Source organism: Megalopta genalis, chromosome 9 (assembly GCF_051020955.1).
Source record: "Megalopta genalis isolate 19385.01 chromosome 9, iyMegGena1_principal, whole genome shotgun sequence".
Classification (NCBI taxonomy): domain Eukaryota; kingdom Metazoa; phylum Arthropoda; class Insecta; order Hymenoptera; family Halictidae; genus Megalopta; species Megalopta genalis.
The window spans coordinates 18,929,990-18,951,694 of record NC_135021.1 but is presented as its reverse complement, the minus strand read 5'-3'; the positions used below and the strand labels follow the sequence as shown (position 1 = coordinate 18,951,694).

General features: G+C 29.9%; 7 protein-coding genes across 12 annotated transcripts; 3 read left to right on the top strand and 4 right to left on the bottom strand.

The window, feature by feature from the left end:
* The first annotated feature begins 728 nt into the window (after positions 1-728).
* On the top strand, positions 729-3,551 carry LOC117224553 (uncharacterized). The gene is made up of 3 exons (XM_076524650.1): positions 729-971; positions 1,258-1,494; positions 1,574-3,551. The coding sequence occupies exons 2-3, from the start codon at positions 1,270-1,272 to the stop codon at positions 1,805-1,807; spliced, it is 459 nt and encodes a 152-aa protein (XP_076380765.1). The 5' UTR covers positions 729-971; positions 1,258-1,269; the 3' UTR covers positions 1,808-3,551.
* Positions 2,272-5,761, bottom strand: LOC117224554 (DNA polymerase delta subunit 2). Of its 2 annotated transcripts, none has more exons than XM_033477561.2 (6): positions 5,593-5,761; positions 5,217-5,521; positions 4,685-4,901; positions 3,912-4,143; positions 3,559-3,851; positions 2,272-3,483 (listed from the first exon to the last, which is right to left on the bottom strand). In XM_033477561.2, exons 1-6 carry the CDS (start codon positions 5,759-5,761, stop codon positions 3,365-3,367), a joined length of 1,335 nt encoding a protein of 444 aa, XP_033333452.2. In that variant the 3' UTR covers positions 2,272-3,364. The 2 variants fall into 2 exon arrangements, with proteins under 2 accessions (XP_033333452.2, XP_033333453.2); XM_033477562.2 differs by having other exon boundaries at positions 3,559-3,809.
* A 422-nt stretch (positions 5,762-6,183) lies between these two features.
* On the bottom strand, positions 6,184-9,747 carry BHD (folliculin). The gene is made up of 7 exons (XM_033477584.2): positions 8,881-9,747; positions 8,288-8,393; positions 7,872-8,146; positions 7,685-7,797; positions 7,272-7,601; positions 6,957-7,191; positions 6,184-6,639 (listed from the first exon to the last, which is right to left on the bottom strand). The coding sequence occupies exons 1-7, from the start codon at positions 9,183-9,185 to the stop codon at positions 6,498-6,500; spliced, it is 1,506 nt and encodes a 501-aa protein (XP_033333475.1). The 5' UTR covers positions 9,186-9,747; the 3' UTR covers positions 6,184-6,497.
* A 318-nt stretch (positions 9,748-10,065) lies between these two features.
* On the top strand, positions 10,066-11,697 carry Vps29 (vacuolar protein sorting 29). Of its 2 annotated transcripts, none has more exons than XM_033477585.2 (4): positions 10,066-10,230; positions 10,804-10,995; positions 11,063-11,298; positions 11,387-11,697. In XM_033477585.2, exons 1-4 carry the CDS (start codon positions 10,201-10,203, stop codon positions 11,502-11,504), a joined length of 576 nt encoding a protein of 191 aa, XP_033333476.2. In that variant the 5' UTR covers positions 10,066-10,200; the 3' UTR covers positions 11,505-11,697. The 2 variants fall into 2 exon arrangements, with proteins under 2 accessions (XP_033333476.2, XP_033333477.1); XM_033477586.2 differs by lacking the exon at positions 10,066-10,230 and adding an exon at positions 10,387-10,570.
* A 953-nt stretch (positions 11,698-12,650) lies between these two features.
* CBP (sarcoplasmic calcium-binding protein) lies at positions 12,651-16,389 on the top strand. Its single transcript, XM_033477640.2, has 6 exons — positions 12,651-12,915; positions 13,669-13,785; positions 14,770-14,937; positions 15,355-15,495; positions 15,731-15,811; positions 15,899-16,389. The coding sequence occupies exons 1-6, from the start codon at positions 12,778-12,780 to the stop codon at positions 16,043-16,045; spliced, it is 792 nt and encodes a 263-aa protein (XP_033333531.2). The 5' UTR covers positions 12,651-12,777; the 3' UTR covers positions 16,046-16,389.
* Positions 12,685-18,478, bottom strand: Ufd1-like (ubiquitin fusion-degradation 1-like). 4 transcript variants are annotated; one of them, XR_004491267.2, is made up of 5 exons: positions 18,098-18,245; positions 17,209-17,363; positions 16,541-17,089; positions 16,338-16,458; positions 12,685-14,300 (listed from the first exon to the last, which is right to left on the bottom strand). XR_004491267.2 is itself a non-coding variant. In XM_033477639.2 (5 exons), the coding sequence occupies exons 1-5, from the start codon at positions 18,335-18,337 to the stop codon at positions 16,390-16,392; spliced, it is 900 nt and encodes a 299-aa protein (XP_033333530.1). In that variant the 5' UTR covers positions 18,338-18,478; the 3' UTR covers positions 16,291-16,389. The 4 variants fall into 4 exon arrangements, 2 of the variants coding, with proteins under 2 accessions (XP_033333530.1, XP_033333529.1); XR_013034136.1 differs by lacking the exon at positions 12,685-14,300 and adding an exon at positions 15,852-16,069; XM_033477639.2 differs by lacking the exon at positions 12,685-14,300 and adding an exon at positions 18,326-18,478 and having other exon boundaries at positions 16,291-16,458; positions 18,098-18,212.
* A 127-nt stretch (positions 18,479-18,605) lies between these two features.
* On the bottom strand, positions 18,606-21,675 carry Got2 (glutamate oxaloacetate transaminase 2). Its single transcript, XM_033477803.2, has 8 exons — positions 21,447-21,675; positions 20,593-20,749; positions 20,356-20,484; positions 20,055-20,276; positions 19,831-19,987; positions 19,556-19,654; positions 19,164-19,480; positions 18,606-19,087 (listed from the first exon to the last, which is right to left on the bottom strand). Exons 1-8 carry the CDS (start codon positions 21,539-21,541, stop codon positions 18,965-18,967), a joined length of 1,299 nt encoding a protein of 432 aa, XP_033333694.1. The 5' UTR covers positions 21,542-21,675; the 3' UTR covers positions 18,606-18,964.
* Positions 21,676-21,705: the final 30 nt, after the last annotated feature.

Below are 21,705 nucleotides of genomic sequence, written 5' to 3'. Positions count from 1 at the left end.
TTTATTATAAAATATAAAAGAAAAATTAAATACATGTAGTTATTCGCGTCTGGACAATAGACAACAAATCATCGTTTTTTAAATTAAATAATTCCTTTTGTTCGTACAAGTACTTTAAAAATTTGATAACATTGATAAAAAACAATTAATAAAAAATGAATTACTTCTAATCACATTGCACATCAGAAGTTACGAAAATGTAATTTATTGCTGAACAAAACACGTGTATAAAATATATTGAAGGATATTTCACGCTGTCTTGGTGGAGGGTAGTGTGATTATAGGAAGATAGAAAGAACCGCGTGGGCGAATTACGTCATACGCCCACCTGTAGCCGCGCACACGTACAAAGCTTATCACGTACTGCGTAATATGTGTGTGTTAAAAATGAGATTCATAAACATTAAGAAGATCTTTCTTACTAATGAAATTAAAAATGAACGAGCATCATAAATTCAAGATCGCAAATTTTTTAAAACATCGCGAATAACACATTTTATAGTTCTAAGTGTCTTATAATTTTAGCGATGTAATATTCTAGTGAAAATTTTATTAAATGTATGAACTTCTTTAATAAAAATATGCAAATTTTTAGATGAATTTTATTTATATGAACGAAAATTTAAGGTTGGAGAAGCATTATGAAAAACATATTAAGAAAAGGTCACAGGGTAGATCGCATAGTTCCCGGGGGTGGAAGGCTGTTTCGGCCGCACCCCGGCATCGCAACGTCAGTTGTCGTTCCAACGTGGCTCAACAAGTACACGCGGTTTTGTGTAGTTAGTTCAAATATTCAAAAATGCATTAAAACATCTGAATTGCCATTACCCCGTTTTTTTTCTAAATTCCTTCCGGGAAAGTTCAACGAAAATTTGTGAATTCAATTTATTATAAAAATTATAAAGTATACTATTATATTTGCATCTCCATTCTTCATTGATTAGCAACTAATAAACGTTTTATTCATTACTGTAAGTACATAAAATACTATGAATAATATACTTCTTTGTACAAAGTTGTTTGCATTGTATAAAAATATAAAAAGTACTTGTTATTTTTTTATTTCTATTTATTGACCTTGAAAAATATTTTAAATGATACATACTGATTTTACTGTATATGCTTCCAAATCCTATGAAACATTGTCTAAATTTTTAATAATTTCAAAAGAGAAATATGAGGATTTTAAATAATGGATTTATAATATATATATATAATAATATATAATATATATAATAATATCATTAATTACAAAAGGAATATTTTTGAATGAAATCCAAAATAATGAACGGAGACAACTGGGAAGAGAACTGGACTAAACAACGATCACAGACTAGAAGAACAGTGCAGCGAAGTAGCAAGAGATCTGAAAAATCAGGCTTAAAGTTATCAAAACCATCTAGAGGAGCTACACCTAGAGAAAGAACTCTGAGAAGATTAGAAAGTAATGAAAGAGAAAGAATGAGAATGCACAGTTTAAACGATGCATTCCAGGTAAAGATATCTGTAATGTTTCTTTCATTCAAAATTGTTTACGTTTGAAATAGGATCCATTAATTATTACACTTTGTAGTCTTTACGTGAAGTAATACCACACGTAAGCAAGGAAAGACGACTATCAAAAATTGAAACCTTAACTTTAGCAAAGAATTACATAGTTGCTCTCACAGATGCAATATGTGCAATGAGAAGTGAAGAAAAAACAATAAATCAAGAAAATGAAGTTTCAGAACCTCAAGAGTCATCAAGTAACATGAATATTTGCCTAAATATGAATATTCCAATTCCTTCAAAGTCTTGTAGTTAGGAATGTCTTAATTTGAATCTAGATAAACATTTGTGATGTACTACAATTCTAAAAACTGTGCAGGCCTCAGAAATGACGATAATCGCTATTTGATATTGAAATTAGTTTCAGTATCATGACTATTCCAAGCACATAATACTTATATTTGTTTCTGAAATATTACTTTGAAGTATCTTACAGCCATATAAAAACAGTCAAGTAGATAAGACTATTATTGAGTTAGTGCAAAATTTCAATTTTATTTACTTCAATAATTTTAATATTATTTAACACTTTTCTAATAACTATTGTGCCAAAGATAACTCATATTTTCATAAAAAAAAGAGAAAAGATACTATTTTACTATTAAAAATTACCAGTATTAAATTATTGCATACATATATTATATCACAATTATTTTGTAAATATAAAGTGCATGCTATATTCTTGCAAATATCAAAAATAAATATTGTTAATGCAGTAACTATAATGTACAATACAATTTTATTGATGTAAAAATATATTTTATGAAATAACGTCTGTTTGTTTACATACATATATATGAATAAATGTAAATATTATCTTATTTTTCATTTTTAAGTGTAAGTATTATTAACACGTTAACAGTCATATGTACACATATACTTGTTCATGGTACCATCAAGGCTTTTTTCACGAATTAAAGGTATAAAATTAAAGGGACAAAGAAATTATGTACAATATTAAATGAAATTATACGAATATATTTCATCTGTACATATTCAGTTTGATGAGATTCGCTAATTTATATTTCGACAATAATAATATTTAAAAGTTTACAAATATTGTAATTAACTTAATTCCGATGTGTTAATTAATTTTAAACATTACCAGGCGTTATTTATGATAAGGCAACAGTTAACGTGTTAATAAAGTTACCATTCTGTTACTAACCCAACGGCGAGCGCGAATATGTATGAAGTATACTTAATATATTATTAGTATTTTGTGAAAAAAATCTTTTCTCCTATGGTTGCGTATGCATTAAAAATACTGGAATTCTGTACGGTTACATCTGTTGCTCAGACTAGCATTCATAACTGGATTATGATACGGATGTGACTTTTCCACTTTTTAACATTATACATGTAAAATTTATATTTTTCATTATTAGTGTGTTTATTATAAGATCATGGTGACTGGCATTTAGACTACAGACAAAGATTTCGCAGATTTGTACATATATATTTTAAATACAAATATTTTTATTTTTATAATAATTAGTTTACAGATTTAAGTAAGTATTTTATTACTATTTGAAATACATCACTGCCGCATGTACGGAGTATACGGTGCGCTTGCTCATAGTACGAAAAAAAAGCGCGCTCGTCGGAAGGTTTTTGAAAGACTATATTACTTATATATAAAAGTAGTTTTGAAAAATATCGGTGCATTATTTAATAGAATAAATAATATATTTACTATGTACAAATTGAACTAAAATCATATACAGAAATATTCCAATTGTTACTTTTTCTTGCAAATTCATTATTATATATAATGTTAATGTTTCATGTCAAATTAGAAGACTATATTAAATTAACTACAGCCGAAAGAAATTGGCGAAGTTTGTAAATCCTGTAAATCGACCAATACAGCTGTTTGTGTCTCAGAAAATTTTGGAATGCAAATTAATCTTATTGTCTGTCCTTGATTTGCTGTGAATAAATATTCTACTTCACCTTTTTCATTATTACAATGTAAAAATAAAGATCATTTAAAAATATTCTTACCTGTTAATAATTTGGTGTCGTATTTGTCCATATTACCAGCAAAATAAATATCAGGACATTCTGTCATAATAAATGGATCAGTACTACAAAATGGATAAGCTGGCACGGTGTCTGGTGCAGTTGGTGCATAATGTCTCCAATCTAATGTTTGTTCTAGCCATGTTAATGGTGACGCATTGACAAGTCCAGCAACTTTCATGATATCTAAAATGGGTTGACCACTGGACCCAGCTACGATACGAGAGTTAACGCTACCAATCCAAGGATTCGTAGCTCCGTAGAAACTCTTAAATCTGTATTATGTAAATGTAAAGAATACTTTACCGTGATAGAAAGTAAACATATAATAATACCTGGAGCTTTGAGATAATATGCAAGGATGAAGCGATTGTTGAGGCAATGTGTGACAAGTCGGGTCAAATTCGCCAGGCATTAATACTATAGAACAACATTGTACTATAGGAAGAAGAAAATTGTCCAATTTGTGTGCTGATATTGTAGTCTGTTTGTAGTTAGTTTCATGTGTTTTGGTTTCAAAATATCCTTCATGACTATAGGTTTCTATAGATCCTCTTATACTATTTCCTAAAATAAATTCAAATTATACATGTTAATTCTTGTAAAATGATTAATCGAGTTTCCTTCAATATAAAAAGAGAGATATAAGAATCCAATCGAATGAAAGATGTTCTGTTACAGGGGAAAATCATTTTATGTATATCATTTTATGTATATCATTTTATGTAACCTGCTCTACGACTCTATTTGCTCACAAAGTGGCAACATCAAAGGTATTGAAATATTCTACTCTGCAACCGTCCACAAGCTTCAGTGTGAATGCAACATGTAATACGAACAGTCAATGTGAACCAGTGTTCACAGAGAAATAAGTTACGCGAAAGAGTGAGATAAATGACGCATGCGCAGGGATTCCCGCACAGCAGCGTGGCGTGTCTACCGCGTGAACATTATAATTCTGAACTACAATCGCGACGTAACGTAGTCTTCTGACTGATCTTCTGCTGTTCCTCGACTCTTGGCGCATGCGTCACCTACCCCACTCCTTGCGTAACTTATTTTCCTGTGAACACTGGTGTGGACTCTGTATCAGAATGTATATTTATACCTGCTATAATAATACACACTATGGATGCCACTTCTGTTTGAATCACTGAGCTGCCAATCATTCCAGTTACCCATTCAGAGAACAGGTTTAAATTTAATGATTGTGTATTATTTACCAGATCTAAACCTGATATTATTAAAATCTTTCCCAGTTGTTCCAATGGTTTAATGCTCTTAGCCAGGTTTGAAGTATATCCTGGATAACACCAGTCTATCACCTACAATTAATATAGTTTATATAATGCAAATAGTGTAAATTACAATACAGATTATTACAGTAGTAATATGTATATAGTAACATTAACATTCGTATTTGTTACGTTATATGTTAAGATATGATTTAAATATGCTGCTTATTTTATGTTAATGTGATCCATTCATTATAGTTGAAGAATATACAAACTATTTCTTTATAACCATAATACTTAAATTTACAACAGATCTTAAATAACAAACTGTTGCATTTCATGTCATATTAATATTCTGACACTCTTCCTATAAGTTATTTGTAACATTGTAAAATTGATATTTACATCAAATTCACCATTTTCTAATTGATGTCCAAATACAGCACAAACAATACCAGTAACCACACTCTGAATATTCATGTGATTTCCAACCAATTTAACACGTAAAGCATCATCTTCCAAAAATAATATATCTTTAAATGATGCATAGTTTGTTCTTGATAAATGAGTCGGTAATTGAAGTTCTTTGGTAAGCTCATGCAGTATCGATGGTTTCAGTTCTTGATGTTTATATAATGTTCCTATTACAATGTAATTATTATCTTCGCTTTTCTCGACTAATTCTGATAAGATAACCACCTCGCATTCGGCTACAATAAAGTATTCATTAAAAATCTAACCTAAAATGATAATGTGTGCAATAGATGGAAGATTTTTTTACCCCATTTAGCCTTTGCCTTTTGTAGAAGATGATCCTTTAGTGCCGCTAACCTTGCATTATATATACGATGATACTGCACATTAAAATTTTTTGAACAGATTTTAAATTGTTCAAAATCTTTGAATTTGCACGATCTACGGCGATAGGCAGACGGTGAGCGAATTTCCATTATACATACATATGTTATGTACTAAATAGAGCATGTAGAATGTATTTATTAGTGTGCCTTTAAGTAAATAACGTATGTGCAAACTGAAGTAATATTGCCTTTTCAAACATTACTGCAGTGATAAGATTGATAAAAGTATATATATATATATATATATATATATGTAATCCAAAAAGTGATCACATTAAAAATTACAAATTCTACAACGATGGTTTTTAGTATTACATATAATTTATTTTATTTATTTATCTATCTATTTTATAGATTTAGGGGAAGAAAAAGGTGTAATCTATTAAAAATAATAAAATGATAAAAGTATAATAAAAAATTCATGATCACCATAAAATGATGGTTAATACAGATAGAAATAATAATCTCTCATTAATTAATAATTTATATTGCCACAAATAAGTGAACTATAGTAACTTCTATGAAACTTTATTTTTGGTACAATTGTATTGACACATTATATAGATATTATACATATAATTTTATAAAGGTATATCTGAAATTGTTTTCAGACTATAACAATGTATGTAAAGTAATTTATTTTGTATTAACATTAGTTTTAACCCTTATTTTTCAACTATATCATAAATACAAAAATGTTGCACAACCTCAAATATATAAATATCGAAAAACAAATTAAAGATACAAATAAGAGAATGCATATCATAAGATTACATATTACCCAATAACACTGCAATGTATAATGTATTGTCAGTTAATTAAAAACTTATGCCGGGTTTGGTGGCAAACCCATTGACCAAGCATCTAGTAATTTTTTATCGTGAGGACCAGCACCTAAGCTAAGCATAAGTCCTGAAAGATCTTCACTATGACCACGACCTCGCATAGCATGAATCACTTTTGCAATGCTATAATTACAAAAAAAATTATACTTTTAATTTTTATATATTCAACAGTAGTATTTTGAAACAGAGTTCAGTAACATTTAATTCAATTAACGATTACAATCAAAATATTTGAAGGTCGACTATACTTAAGTACTATACTAAGTATTCATCGAATAAAATCTCTACTCAATCTCGATTAAAAACTAAAAGTTAATAATTAACAATTAAGATTTGACGACTGATTTCATGAATCGTAATTCTTGATTATTAATTTTTTCTAATCGTAAGTATAAATTAATCAATAACTTTGTTATAAAATGCGAAAATAAATGATATACTTTGCCCATTCCTCCTGCAGTGCTGCAAAATGTGCTTTCAATGTTGAATTGCCTAGTTTCTCATTATCAAGTGACTTTTCAATCTTTATTAGTAGTGTTGGAAGTTTCAAAGGCAATGTGCCTGCCCATCTAACAATGTGTGAATTTGTATTTTCAATTTTGTGTTCATCAGATATAATGTCTAATCTGCATACACTTGCACATGGTAAAGGAACTGCCACCGATGTATCTACACCTAAAATCAATGATACAATTAGTGAAAATACTTCCGATATTAAAATTTGAATAAAATATTTTATAAAAATGTGTAGATACCAATGAAGTTACACTTATTAGGATCCATATATTCTGTAGCTTGAGTTTTGACTCTTCGACATGCGCACGGAATAAGAGAACTAAGGCCATACAAAAACTCCAATCTTTCAAAGCTTGGACCTCTTACTAAAATTTGAACACCTGTTAAACTAGAATATAAAAGTTGTCTAAATTGGTCCTTTCCTAATATGGATCTTAAATTTCTGAGTATCACGGTGGTAGATTTTCCCAAAACTTCTGAAAACTCTGAGTTTGTTTCAGATTCGTTCAACGTTAAATTTAAATTAACAGGTAATTTAGCATTCACTAAAGTGAATCCTTCCTCAGTTTCTAGAAAGGAAAATATTTTATTGATATAGACAATGTTAAGTATAAATAATTTTCTCGAATGCAATATATTTTGAGGTACTAACCAATCTGATGTTCCAAATCGTAATTTAATTCATCATCTAACAAGCTCATAGGAAAAATTTCTATGAAATGCCTTCCTCCTGCGCTAAGAATCCATACTAGCCACATGTGGATTCTAATGTAATTGTAATTTGTTAATATTGTAATTAGTAACATTACTCCATAGCATACATCAAATATAAAACAAACCTTATGAAAACATGTTTTTCATTAGTTATTTCGCAAAAACTTCTGGGTTGTGTATGTGAATTTTTATACGACCCTGATCCATTATTAACTGTTGCAAGACGAACAACTCTTTGCGGGCATTCTGCTTCTTCCGCATTATATTTTTTTTCTGCAAAATCTTGCAATTCTCTAATTATTTCCTTCAAATTGTCAACTAGAAAAGGCCACATATTTAAGAGGAACTGTTTGTCCCTCATGAAAACAATGAAACTGCACCACCTTCTGATTCCTCTTGCCTACAAAAACGACAAATAATTCTTTCTATTGATGAAGTTTCTCTTTCAGGTGTCTCTAAACTTTAAATATATAATGATTGACATGATTTGAATAATTTGTTGTAATAGCTACCAAACATGCTTTTTCGTTGCATAATTCACCTGGGCATCTTTTAATGTAAACGTATGACTTAAAACATGCCCCCTGTATTCATCTCCAAAATAGCAAACACCTTCTCTTCCAGGATATACTTCACAACTTAAACTCCTTATATAAATAAAATTAAAATATGATAATTTATTTAGAAATATATCCGTAATGCATGCATTTACATAATTAATTCTTTATGGCTCTAGCTACTAACAAAATAACATATTTATACTAATATACTTAATAATAAATTTTAAAACATTATAGTTTGCAAATCATAGTTTTATCACATAACATTATTTAACTCTTCGAATGTATAGATCATTAGATTTAAATGCTCTAGGCGTGAACAAATACTTTTATACATAAATATACATAATGTAATGTGTAAATAAGTCATAATTTTAATCTTTTATAATCATTTATATCCACAAACATCATTGGACAAACCTGTGCGTTCAAAACACATAACGCAATAAACATAATTGCAGTTTATATCTTACTTTTATAACTTGCAGAGTTCAAAACATTAGTAAAAGTCAGATTTCACATAGAACCACAAAGAGATAAAACTATGTAGTGGATAACATTTTAATTATTGTACCTAAAACATGCATGTTTTAATAAGCACCAAATATCTTGAGTCAACGATTGTTGAGCAGACAGGAACGATGTCTTAGTTTCATGTTCGTTACTCAAATACTTCACATTACCGATGCTTTGACATCCTTCGCATTCGTACTGACCATCTTCCAATATGTTTTGACTACGTCTTAGTATTTCCTTAGGCCCGTAGAACTTTAATTTCTCTGTACTCTGATTATCATAATTATGATACGTTTGAGTTGTGAATATCACTTTAGGTCCGTGTGATTCACAAAAAACACATAATGCAATCACAGCATTCATTTTCTTATGTATATATTATAAAAATATACAGAATCATTTTAATGTCGACTTAATTTTTAATTACAATACGCAAATCTTTTCATACATATTAAATCATCGTAGGAGAGGATTAAAATTTCAAAACCTAACCTCTGTGCTTGTGGTATTGGTTATAAGATAGAACGAATGTAACAACACAATTTAACTTGATCACCGATCTGTTTGCAGTTCACGTTTTTTAAAACAGAACATATAACTTTTTTTTTAGCTTTTCCACGTGACAAGACAAGAACGAAGACAAGTCAAAAGCACGTGACATCATGATTGTCTCTTCCATATATGCTATCACATACGTTTATTTTCGATTTGATGAAGTGTGTTCACATAACACATTCAATTTTCACGACGTCGGATAAGTAAAACAAAAATATACACATTCACATAGCACAACAGGATAGTCATCATAATGTACATGTAATACGCAACACGATTAAAATGTTGGTCAATTTTTTTCTTATAAATGTGGGTAATGTACAATGTTGCCACAAACAGAGACGTAATAGGGCATAATGAGCAACCTGAAAGGCAGCATTTACAGTACATAATATCTCAAGTTTGACAAGCTCTCCGACCGCAGTGCGCTTTGTTAACGAGAACAGGAGTAGAAATTGCATTGCTCTGATTGGCTGACGATTCAATACTAAACAGGATTCACTGTTGATTGAAAGCGCAGTGAGGATGCTTGCAAAAGTTTAAGGGAGGTACAAAAATTGTGCTAAACCCGAGATATTGTACTGTATGCTCCACTTATTTAAATATTCCAGTGATTCCATTAACTTGCAGGTATTTAGCAGGTTTTCCGTTCTCAAAGCCATCATCGGGGGCAGGGAGACTCCTCAATCGGGAGATAGTGGAAAAACTGCTTTGCTCTGATTGGCTGACGATTCACAGCTGAACAGTGCTGTCCTCACAGTGAAAGACAAAGAGAGGAAACGGCGACTGAGCAAGAGAGTACAGGCATGAGCACAACGAACGGATGCGTGAAAAGAGTGAGATCGCAAACACGGTAAAATGAGATGCTCTAGATTTCTCGTCCATGCAGACACTCAACATACAGCCCGCTAGTTTCGTTTTGTCTCCCTCGATCATCGCTCGTTCTCTTTCTAAAGCAATTGCGCAGTGTTGGATGCGCAGTAGAATGGTGGGGATAGAAAAACTCCTTTAGCTAGTGGGCGAGAAAAACGATTCTAAAAACGGTAGCTGACTGTACCGACTGTACTCTCATTTGCTTTCGGTACAGAGTTTGACAGTTTTCTAGTTATACACTATAGCTAACGAATGCAATAAATTGAATATTCACGGTTACATATTATAACAGTTATAAAAATATTATTAAATAAATCATGGTGAGCAGATAAAGTCAAACATTAGAGATAGAAGCGTATCTAGCATTAATTTCACCCAATTCTAACCCCAAATAATTTGAAGATTATTTCAGCGATTGAAACGATTATAAACAATTACTATAATAAATATTTCAACAAATACTGAATATATATAATTTCTATCTTTATTTCTGTAACATTTACGATATTAAAAAAAGGAAGAGCGCTATTTAAAAATAATTTTGTAATTACAGCTTGTTTTAGTATTGGGAGATTTGCACATTCCACATAGATGCAGTAGTCTTCCAAGTAAATTTAAGAAATTATTAGTGCCTGGTCGAATACAGCACATCTTATGCACAGGCAATCTTTGTACAAAAGAATCGTTTGATTATTTAAAAACATTGGCTAGCGATGTGCATGTTGTTAGAGGAGACTTTGACGAGGTATTTTCGATTTTAAATATTGTAATAACTATTTAAGACTCGTATACATTATTCATTGTTGTTCTAGAATTTGAATTATCCAGAACAAAAAGTTGTCACAGTTGGTCAATTTAGAATAGGTTTATCACACGGACATCAAGTTGTACCTTGGGGAGATCCTGAATCGTTAGCCTTAATACAAAGACAATTAGACGTTGACATTTTAATATCAGGTCACACGCATAAATTCGAGGCATACGAACATGAAAATAAATTTTACATTAATCCTGGTTCGGCAACAGGAGCCTATAATCCACTGGATACGTAAGTTTAGTTTGTAGTTTTCGCTTAATTCTAGGTTTAACTTTTGACAATCGTATTTATTTTTATGATAAATATTTGTATTCCACAGATCGGTCATTCCATCCTTTGTCTTAATGGATATTCAAAGTTCAACAGTTGTAACATATGTATATCAACTTGTCGGTGATGAGGTGAAAGTTGAAAGAATTGAATACAAAAAAAGCTAAAATTGTATAAAAATTGAAATATAAATGAACTGAATTACATATTATGTCTATGTAATATACATGACTTTGATACTGATCCATATATGATTCATGTAACATCTCAGGTGCATTTGAATTAGTATTAGCACTTATTTAAGGATTTAAATTGTATAAAACATTAATTGTAAATAAAATAAAGTATGATAAATTTCAATCATACCTCGTTTATCTGATGATTATATTATTATCTATTAAATATATTTACTTTTTATTTTGCAATTTTACATGTGCATATTTACATGTATGTGGATTTCGTATTTGCTCCAATCGAATAGCTCGAGCCATGTCTTTCGTCACGTACGCGCATTTAAATATCGCACTTAACGTGACCTACTTTCATTCAAATTTTGTTGTACATATATTTACGTTTGATCTTTGTATTTCGAATTAATCTTAAACGTGGTTCCTCGAATTCGTTTGATCTTAAAATACATGACCGGGCAACGAATTCTTTCCTATCACAATAAAATTGATAAGTTTATACATAGGCGTAACTGATAAACCAGATAAAATATGTATATCGCATTAAACATTTACAGAGCATTTAATTAGAGAAATATATGAATTAATTGAGTAATAGTATATCAAATTAATCGAGTGAGTCAATTCGTAGGACTACTAAAGTGTAATTTAAAAATTCTGTTAAAATTCAAAATGATAGCAAATTAAATTTATTCTTCTTCTAGAAGAACATAATAGATATCAACTTTCGTATAATTTCTTTTCGGGTAAGAAAAGTTCTAAGTAAGTAAGAAAATTTGTTCTAAGCAAGTAACATTTATTTGATCGAAATCGATGATATTTCTTCGTTTATCTTTTTTCGTATATGTATGTAAGAGAATTAAGGAAACAGAGTTCTTCTGTTTAGTACACAATTACGTCACTGATATATCGTTTCACTTTTATCAATTTTTACGAGTTTCTTTGTATGTTTTTGTCATCATAGAAGTTCATGGTTTTATCTGGAAAGAGAAGAGAAGAACGTGCGAGGATGCTCGCACGTAGTTACGAGAAAGCAAGAAGAAGGGGAGACTAACCATTCTTACGCATGCGTAGTACATAAAGTGGGGATTTAAGGAACCCAACAAAAGGGGCCCGGTATTCCTCTACCAGTTAGAAATCATTTGTGGACCCTTTGGAATAATTGTGAAGATTTTTATTTTCTTCTGCGCTTTCATTACATATAGTTGTGCTATACGAAAATTCATAAAACATTACACTATTTTATATAGAAATGGCAACGACATTATTGCGAACGGGTTTACGGTACGTGATTTCGAATGGAATTCTCGAAAAAAGAATAATTTCAGTTTTGTGCAATGGTGGAGTTTATGAGAAGGAAAACATCGAGTTTCCACAACGAAAGCTGAAGGTAAATTTTCTTATTTTACATTATAAAAGAATAAAATATAACGTACAATGTTTTTAATTCTACGAACACTGTGGCGCGATTAGATTGAATCTGATTGGTCGCCATTGTTGACCGCTAATAATTAAAGAAAATTAAACATATTCTCGAAACAAATTGCTTAGAACGTTTGCATTAAAATTTGATCAATGTGTTACGTACGAGATTTGTTTTATTTTGAAACTGTTACGATTCATTGTACTCGTAATCAGTACATATTCATTTTTCGTAAATATTCAATCTTGATATCTAATGAAACACAGTTGGCGCGAGTTTAAATGTTTAATGAAAACAACAAATATTTGTCAGTGATCTAATTAATTTTCTACAATGTAAATGAACAAACACTTTCTTCTATTCATTTTTCGTACATTTACGTTAACTTGAAATATATTTCACAGTAGAATTTACTTAGCATAATTGATTTTCCATTTAAATAATTAATAGTACAAAATAATAATAAATAATAATAATAATATATAATAATATAATATATAATAATAATTTATTATTATTACATAATATATTAATTTATTATATATATAATATAATATATAATAATAATAAAAATAATAAATAGTACAAAAACACACATTATGTTATTAGTTCGTTGAACAAACAGGACTTACGATATTTATGATGCTACTACAGCACTGATGTATATAAAATTTTTTGTGCATATTGTACATGTAAGATATGTATTTGTTTTGATTCCAGTGCCGTGATATTACACGACGAATGCATAGTAAGAGCCGTACACACTATACGGGAGTCTCAATATCCACAGACGAACGAGACGAACAGGATAGCGACTCTGACAATGAACACGAAAGAGTAAGACAATATTTTTATGCTTGTTCATTTATTGTTTATATCAACAAAGGGCACATAATAAAAAAGACATGCAATATCGTTTGACTATACTTTCTTTAATACAAATAAATTCAATAATTATGGATTATTTTTCGAATTAAAAATAAAATATTTTAATAAAATGAACGATAAAGTGTTAAAGTAATTAATACATTTAATATTAAACTAACGAAGGGTAGTCACTATTTTTATTCGATGAGATTTTTCTTTTTCATAAAATGACATGATTGCGTAGAAAAAATCAAACGCATAGAACAAAGCAGTTTTTAGGTTTCCACGTGTTCGGGAAATAGAATGTATGATGAAAACGTAGTATGTATATGTATCTATATATGTACATGTGTACACAAGTTCAACACGTAATTGAGCAATATTTGAGGTCCGGCCCCACTGGTCCCACAGCCCACTGCTCGATTCGATCCCCCGCTTTCAATATGTAACAGACATCGTTTTCTTCCTTTTGTGACCCGTATAACCTTGAACAGTATTATGTGCCTCGCACATCATTGAACTCGATGAAACAAAGTAAAAAACTCTGGTTTGTTTAACTTTTTTATATGAAAAGGAAAAATTGTGTAATAAACTAGTAATTAGACTATATTATTCTATAACATATTGATAATTATATATCACACAGTAGCATTAAGTAAATATTTTTGAAGATCGTAACGCAACGAAATATTATTAATTAAATATTATTAATTATAAGAATATGTTCGCAAAAAATTCATTATATTTTACGTTGTGATAAAAATAACGTCGATTGTATAAAAGAAAATTGAATTCTCTTCTTGCCGATAGATCCACCGCGTTTTTAACTTAATTCTTGGACTAATTTCGACATCCATTTTATTAGTTTTTCTATTATTATTGATGCTCTTTGGTTCCATGCATTTCGTGGTATGAAAGTGAACGTAAGATACATTTTCGATATTTAATTTTCAGGGAGTATCACATTTCTGGAGACGAAAAATGCGCACATTACACAACCATTTAGACGTTAATAAAGATGGACTTATCAGTTATGATGATTTCATGCTGCTTGCAGAAAGATTCTCTGACTTAGGGCATTTATCCGAAGAGGCTAAGACTGAATTCAAAAAAGTACTAAGTGTAGGTATTCTGTATGTTTATTAATACAGATAATATTCAGATTAAACATCTCTTAATTTTCTTTAATACTCTATTAATAATCACGTATTCTAATCGTTCAGTCGACACATATAAAATGAGAGTCAATGACAAAATATATACATTTTTTATTTCTTTAATAATTTATTTAAACTTTTAAATGATAAATTTATTTTTTAGAAAAGACATATTTGAAGCAAAAAGATATGTATTGTTTAATTTTAAGTATGGATACTAATTGTTTGTTTAATATTTGTTGACACTGTAGTTGTTGACACAAAAGTATATAATTGTTTTTTTATATAATATATATATAATATATAGTTCAGTAAAAAAATAAGAAAAATAAAATATTGAAAGCAGTTAAACATCCACTTACGTATGTACACGTTTATTTAGGATATGTGGAAGGAACAATGGGGTGAAATTAGTCCATATAATCTCATTTGTATTGAAAAATACTTGGAAGAAATGCATCATGTTCTTAATGACTCGTCGTTGAAAAAGAAATGTCATCATTTCTTGCCATTTTTATTCAAAGTAAGTATCCAAAATAATTATGTATGTCTACCAGTGATGTGCGAGACCGGGTCTTTTTAAAATACTGGGGTTTGAAAATCTCGAATATTTATCGGAATCCCGTACCGATCAACGGGATCTGAGAATTTTTGGGATCCCGCACGCCTCTAATAGACGTTAGAGAACATACATAAATGAACATTCATGAAAGAATCCTTTTCCTAAAAATATAATGCGTAATGAACTAAAATTGCAGGCAGTAGACAAAGATCAGAGTGGTGAAATTTCTGTGGAGGAATTCAAATTATTTTTCCAATGTTTAGGTCTCACACATGATGTAAGTAAAATTTATATATTCTCTATCCCAATATTTAAAATACGATACGAACAAATGATTTATTTTTAATTGAAAATTTTATTACAGCATGCAGTTGTTTCCTTCAGTCACATTGATTCTAATGACGATGGTAAAATTAGTTTCGACGAATTTGTATCACTGGGCCGTGATTTTTTCATAGACGAAGATCCAAAGAGGCCCAGTAAACATTTCTGGGGACCGTTAATAGTCTGAATATGTTATTATTTTACCCTGTAACTTGTGATATTAAGATACCGCCTGTTAATTATTTTTATAATGACATATGAATTATTAATATGATTTATTACACTTTTAGTAGAATAAGTTTTTTTCTATAAAAATAATTTGAAATAGATCAAGCATACATGTATTTGAAAGATCTTATGTTCTGGACAACAAAATTTGTTTAATGAACATGTTCTTTAGATATGGTAATGGTTAAAAATTTCTATAACACATTTATATTAAAAAGTACAACCATTTAATAAAAAGTATGAATACTCACTTTTACAAATGTAAGTAATTATAAGAAAATAAATAGACTGACAATTAAATAATCATTTTCTTGATTTCCTAAGGGAGAAACCTTCTCCTGTAAAAGCTTTAAATTCATCTTGGTCTTTTACCTGTAACAACAATTACTATAGCTTAAACAACACGATAATGTAGCGATAAGTACATTAGACAGACAATTTAAAGCTCTCTTACCTCTTTATTATTAATAGGTTTCATATTACGTAAAAATACGAGGGTCCCTATTTTATATTCATAATCTGGTATTCCTCTAATATATGTAGGTTTATTTGTGGCAACATCTGACTGTCCAAAATCTTTACGTTTTTTGCCATCTAATCTATTACCATGTCCTTTAAATGGTACAAAACCAACGGGTGCTGGCATTAAATCAGCAGGGTCTACTACAGGTTCATCCTTTTTAGTATGTTTCTCCGGTTCTATATAACCCACAGGTGGAGCAAACTCAACGTTCATATCACATTCTATGATACTAACTGCTGAATTTGGTTTTGTCTCCAAGACACACATTTCGTATATTCTTTGGTTATACTTTATAGCGATTACATCACCTGTTGTAAGACAGGCGAAACTTCTTAAACCATTTTCTAAAACAGCTTTAGGATTTGTAATATCTAAGAAATCTTCGGATTGTGGTTGAAAACGTGAGAACGTTGCAATTTGTAGAGAAACACTTTCAACATTTATCAATTCCGCTTCTTCTACTAACAGATTAAGCATCATCTGTAATAAAGATATTATGGTTTTTACAACTGATCCACATTAATATACGTTTAGAGAAATAATTTTGATTCAAAGTAAACTTTTTAGAAAATAAGAATATAGTTTTGCTTATTACTTACCCAATATGGTAAATAAACTTTCCCTTCATCGGCAACAAATTCCAAAACACCACAATGAGTTACTCTATTAGTTTTTTTATTGGTCAATTTGAACAGCATTGGATAAATAATGTTCAATCTTGTAAGCTGTTCTAAAGCCGAAGGTGGCATAATTACTGAAAGAAAACAGATATATATAGTCTTATAACATAAGTTCATAATATTATGAAAGTAATGATTATTCATTCTGAAGACAGTTATAAAAAGGACACTCTTCAAAATTGTTTATAATAATGAAAATTATTGTCGAATTTCTTTATTACATTAACACATTTTACTGTTTGAGGAAGTAAAAAGTTCTAGCTGAGCCACATGCTAGAAATGCATTGTTTTCTCAAAATAAGTAGGTACAATTTTAAAGATCCTTAGTTATCAAAAAGCCCCTTTTGTAAGGTAACTTCATCGACGAGAGACAGTGTAATCAATACCATAGTTATCGCAGCGCAAGGTTTTATGTACCAACGAAACTAATGATCTTTTTTACCATAATGTTCTTTGCCGATGGATATCCTTTACCGACAAACCTTTTTACAACACTTTAACGATGTAAGCTTACAAGAAAGTAACTAAAAATTTTCAAAATACTGCGGAACTTATTTCTTATTCTGAGAGAACGGTGCGTCTCTTAACTTATAACTCTTTTAGAATTTCTGGCCTCTCAACGAGTGGAACGCATCGATACAATAAAAAATAATGTAGCAACAATTCTCATGTTTATAAACAATTTTTCAAAACCTGTCTTTTTACAGGTTTCTTCCCAACATATAGATTTTAGCGAATTGCATCTATAACAAATGACTTATCACTTTCTTAACACAGTGTACAAGATGAAAGATGTATTGGCACTAACTTTTTCCTCCACGTTCCACATCTTGTCGATAGGCACCTGGTAACATCGACACAGAGAAACATTTATACTGAGTGTTAAAAGATCGTGGAATCTCCGGAAACATATTAAATCCAAACTGAAAGCGAAAAGCCATTTTGAGAAACAACGTAACCTCACTTTAACATAAATTACGTTAAACAGGGCACAATCCCCCTGTTAATTTTCGTCTCGTTCTCACGATTCTTTTACCATGTTTGCCATATTTGTCTTGCAACTCCTTAGAATATTTATAAATAGCAGTATCGTCGAAAAACGTTAAAATTTAAATAACAGTATAACTTTGACAAATGTGTGTACACTGAGAGCAGACGACTCACTCTTGTTACAACGTGTTGAGCGAACCCACCATATTTAATATTTCGTTGTATTGGTAATTGTTGTAGTACTAGTTATGTACGTTATTTAGTATATAGTGATTTTAAAACGACATGTTTGGTATAACAAATAATTCCAAGTCATTAAAAAGATATAATCGTAATTAATTTTATTGAAAATTAAATTTACATTTTGAGTATTTTTGTTTACATGATTAGATTTTTATGCAATTAGTATAACAAAATGTCGTTTCTTATATTTTGTAACAGAATACATAGTAAAGTTATTGACACGAATGTATCGAGTTACATTAATAATTTGATATTGTATCTACAATTTTGAGATGGGATCTACACTGCCTGCAGTGATGTTATAAAAATAGCATGCAAGGTTAAATGCATTCAATTTAATACTTATAATTGTATGCTGTATCACTTTTTATGAATTGTATATTTAAATATAACAAGGCAAAATGTGATTTTATCCTTTAATTAATGGTATAAAAATATTAAACTATTTTGTGACCTCATGCATAGCATTAGCAAGGTATTCCACATTTTTTGTTGTTACGCCAGCCATGGATATCCTACCATCTTTTGTTAAGTAAATGCTATAGTCTTTGGTCAGTTTTTCAACCTGTAAGATATTATTGTGAAAATGTAGTTATGAACATTGTACTAAAAGAATTAAAAATACGGAAAATATATAATACCTGATTAGGTTTAAGACCAGTATAGCAAAACATTCCAATTTGATCGGTAATGTGTGACCAGTTTAGAGAACTACCAAGCTTCGTAAGATTGTCGTTTAACTTTTGACGAACAGAAATAATACGATCAGCCATTCCTTTCACCTCACTAAGCCAGTGCTGCTTTAATTCCGAATTGCCTAAAACTTCATTAACAATTCTAGCACCGTTAATTGGTGGATTAGAATACATTGGCCTAATTAAAATCTTTAATTGTGAAAGAATTCTGTCCGCCTCTTCTTTGCTGGAACCAACCAATGTAAATGCTCCGACACGTTCACCTAAGAAAAATTATTTATGAAGTTTTTGTCTACTGTCATAATTTATGTAAATAACCATTAAATCTACATATTTACCATAAAGACCCATGTTTTTAGCATAAGATTGAGCTAAAGCAATTTTATTTCCATCTGCTAGGAATAATGTAACTGCCATTGAATCTTTTTCTATAGATCCTACAATTTTATATAAATATTATATATATATATATCATCATACATTAATTATTTAATTAATATATATCGTCATACATTAATCTTTTAGGTTTATTATTAGGTTCATTTTAGGTTTATTTATATTATTAGGTTTATTATTTAGGTTTATTATAAACAAGAACGTGTGAAAATAATACCTGAAGCAAAACCTTGGTATGCCATATCAAAGAAAGGGAAAAGATTTCTTCGTTTTACCAGCGCTGATAATTCTTTCCATTGTTCGGGTTTTGGATCAACACCAGTAGGGTTGTGTGCACACGCATGGAAGAGAACAATAGATTTTTCTGGAATTTTCTGCAAATGATAAAGTTTTGAATAAAATTTGTAACTACTCATCATTATTTTCTATACGATTACTAACATTTATATCCTCTAAAACGCCCTTAAAATCTAATCCACACGTGTTCGGGTCAAAATAACGATACGTCTTCACTGAAAGATTAGCAAGCTTAAATACTGGACCATGATTGCCCCATGTAGGTACTGGTACATATATATCTTTAGATCCAGGGAAGAAACGCGAAAGGAAATTTGCTCCAACAAAAAGTGAGCCTGTGCCAGAAATTCCTTGAACGGTAGCATTCTAAAACATATTATTATTTATAATATATAAAAAAATAATTTTTCCTTTATAATTCATAAACATATTACATTGTCCTTACCAAACCGTTTTTTATTGCATCATGACCTTCACCGAGTGCCAAATTAATGCTATTTTTACAAAATTCAGCATTCCCAGATATTGCTGAATATTCCTTGTCCATGTCCTTTTGTTTAATAATATTTTCTGCCTACAACAAATTTGAATTGATAAATAACTAATTTAATAACATCTTTTATACACATTGTACATCTACTACAACTTCATATACATAAAAATTAAATTTTATAATATGTACCTTTCGGATACTTTGTAACACAAATGGTTTACCATTGTCATCCCTATAAGCACCAACTCCCAAGTTAACTTTTTTAGGATTTCCATCTTTTTTATATGCTTCTGTAATGCCTAAAATTGCATCAGGCGGGCCCATTTCTACACCAGACCACCATGAACTGCAACATGAAAAGCCATAAATTAATCCAATATACAGGGTCTCACCTAACATATATATATATATAGCTCCAATGACCTATAATGTAATGACCTCTGCATGATCTTGAGTATGAAAAATTCATAAAAGTAGGACAATTGACATAAACAATAAAGTAATAAATAGTGAAGGATGATTGATTTCAGCAAGAATTCAAAATAGTGTCCATTAACTTCAATATGTTAATGTAACCGATTAATAAACAATTCTCTGGCCCCTCTTATAACTTAATCCTATTCTAATCCTAGCTTTCATGTTTTTCAATTTTGTAGGAATGTTGTTATACATTTCTAGCACTAGCTTTGTGAATGTATCATACTCAAGGTTACGTGAAGCTTATGATAATATATATGTACTAATTATTGTACTATACGTATACATGTATCTCGTTTTAATTTTATTTAATAGTATCAATATCTAATATATTACCATTTATTGAATGCATGTAATTTACATAATAAACTTTATCATATGTAAATTGTAGTAAGTTGTAATAGTAAGTATGTTAATATGGAAACTTATGTTAATGGTTTAAGCTTGCCAATATAAAACAGAATAATAATTCATTTATGAATTGCATTTAACTTTTAAGTTATCAATAGTATCGTATACTACTTTAGCAAAGGTTAAAAAGGTCAATTGATTATAATAATTCTTACCTAGATAATCTGATTGTATGTGCAGTAACATTATAATTATTTTTCAATAAGTTACACACAGACGAAAATGTAATGAGCTTTGTGCTTTGTGCCATTTTATATTAATTATTAAGTATAGGCCTATCCTACGTTCCAATCACTCTACTCCAGTGTCTGGATAGTCTGGTCTGGATTTACTTGGATATACTGTGCTGACGTTGACTATATCTAATTTATATGTATGTATGCTCATGCGCGTATTCATACACACCACGATAAT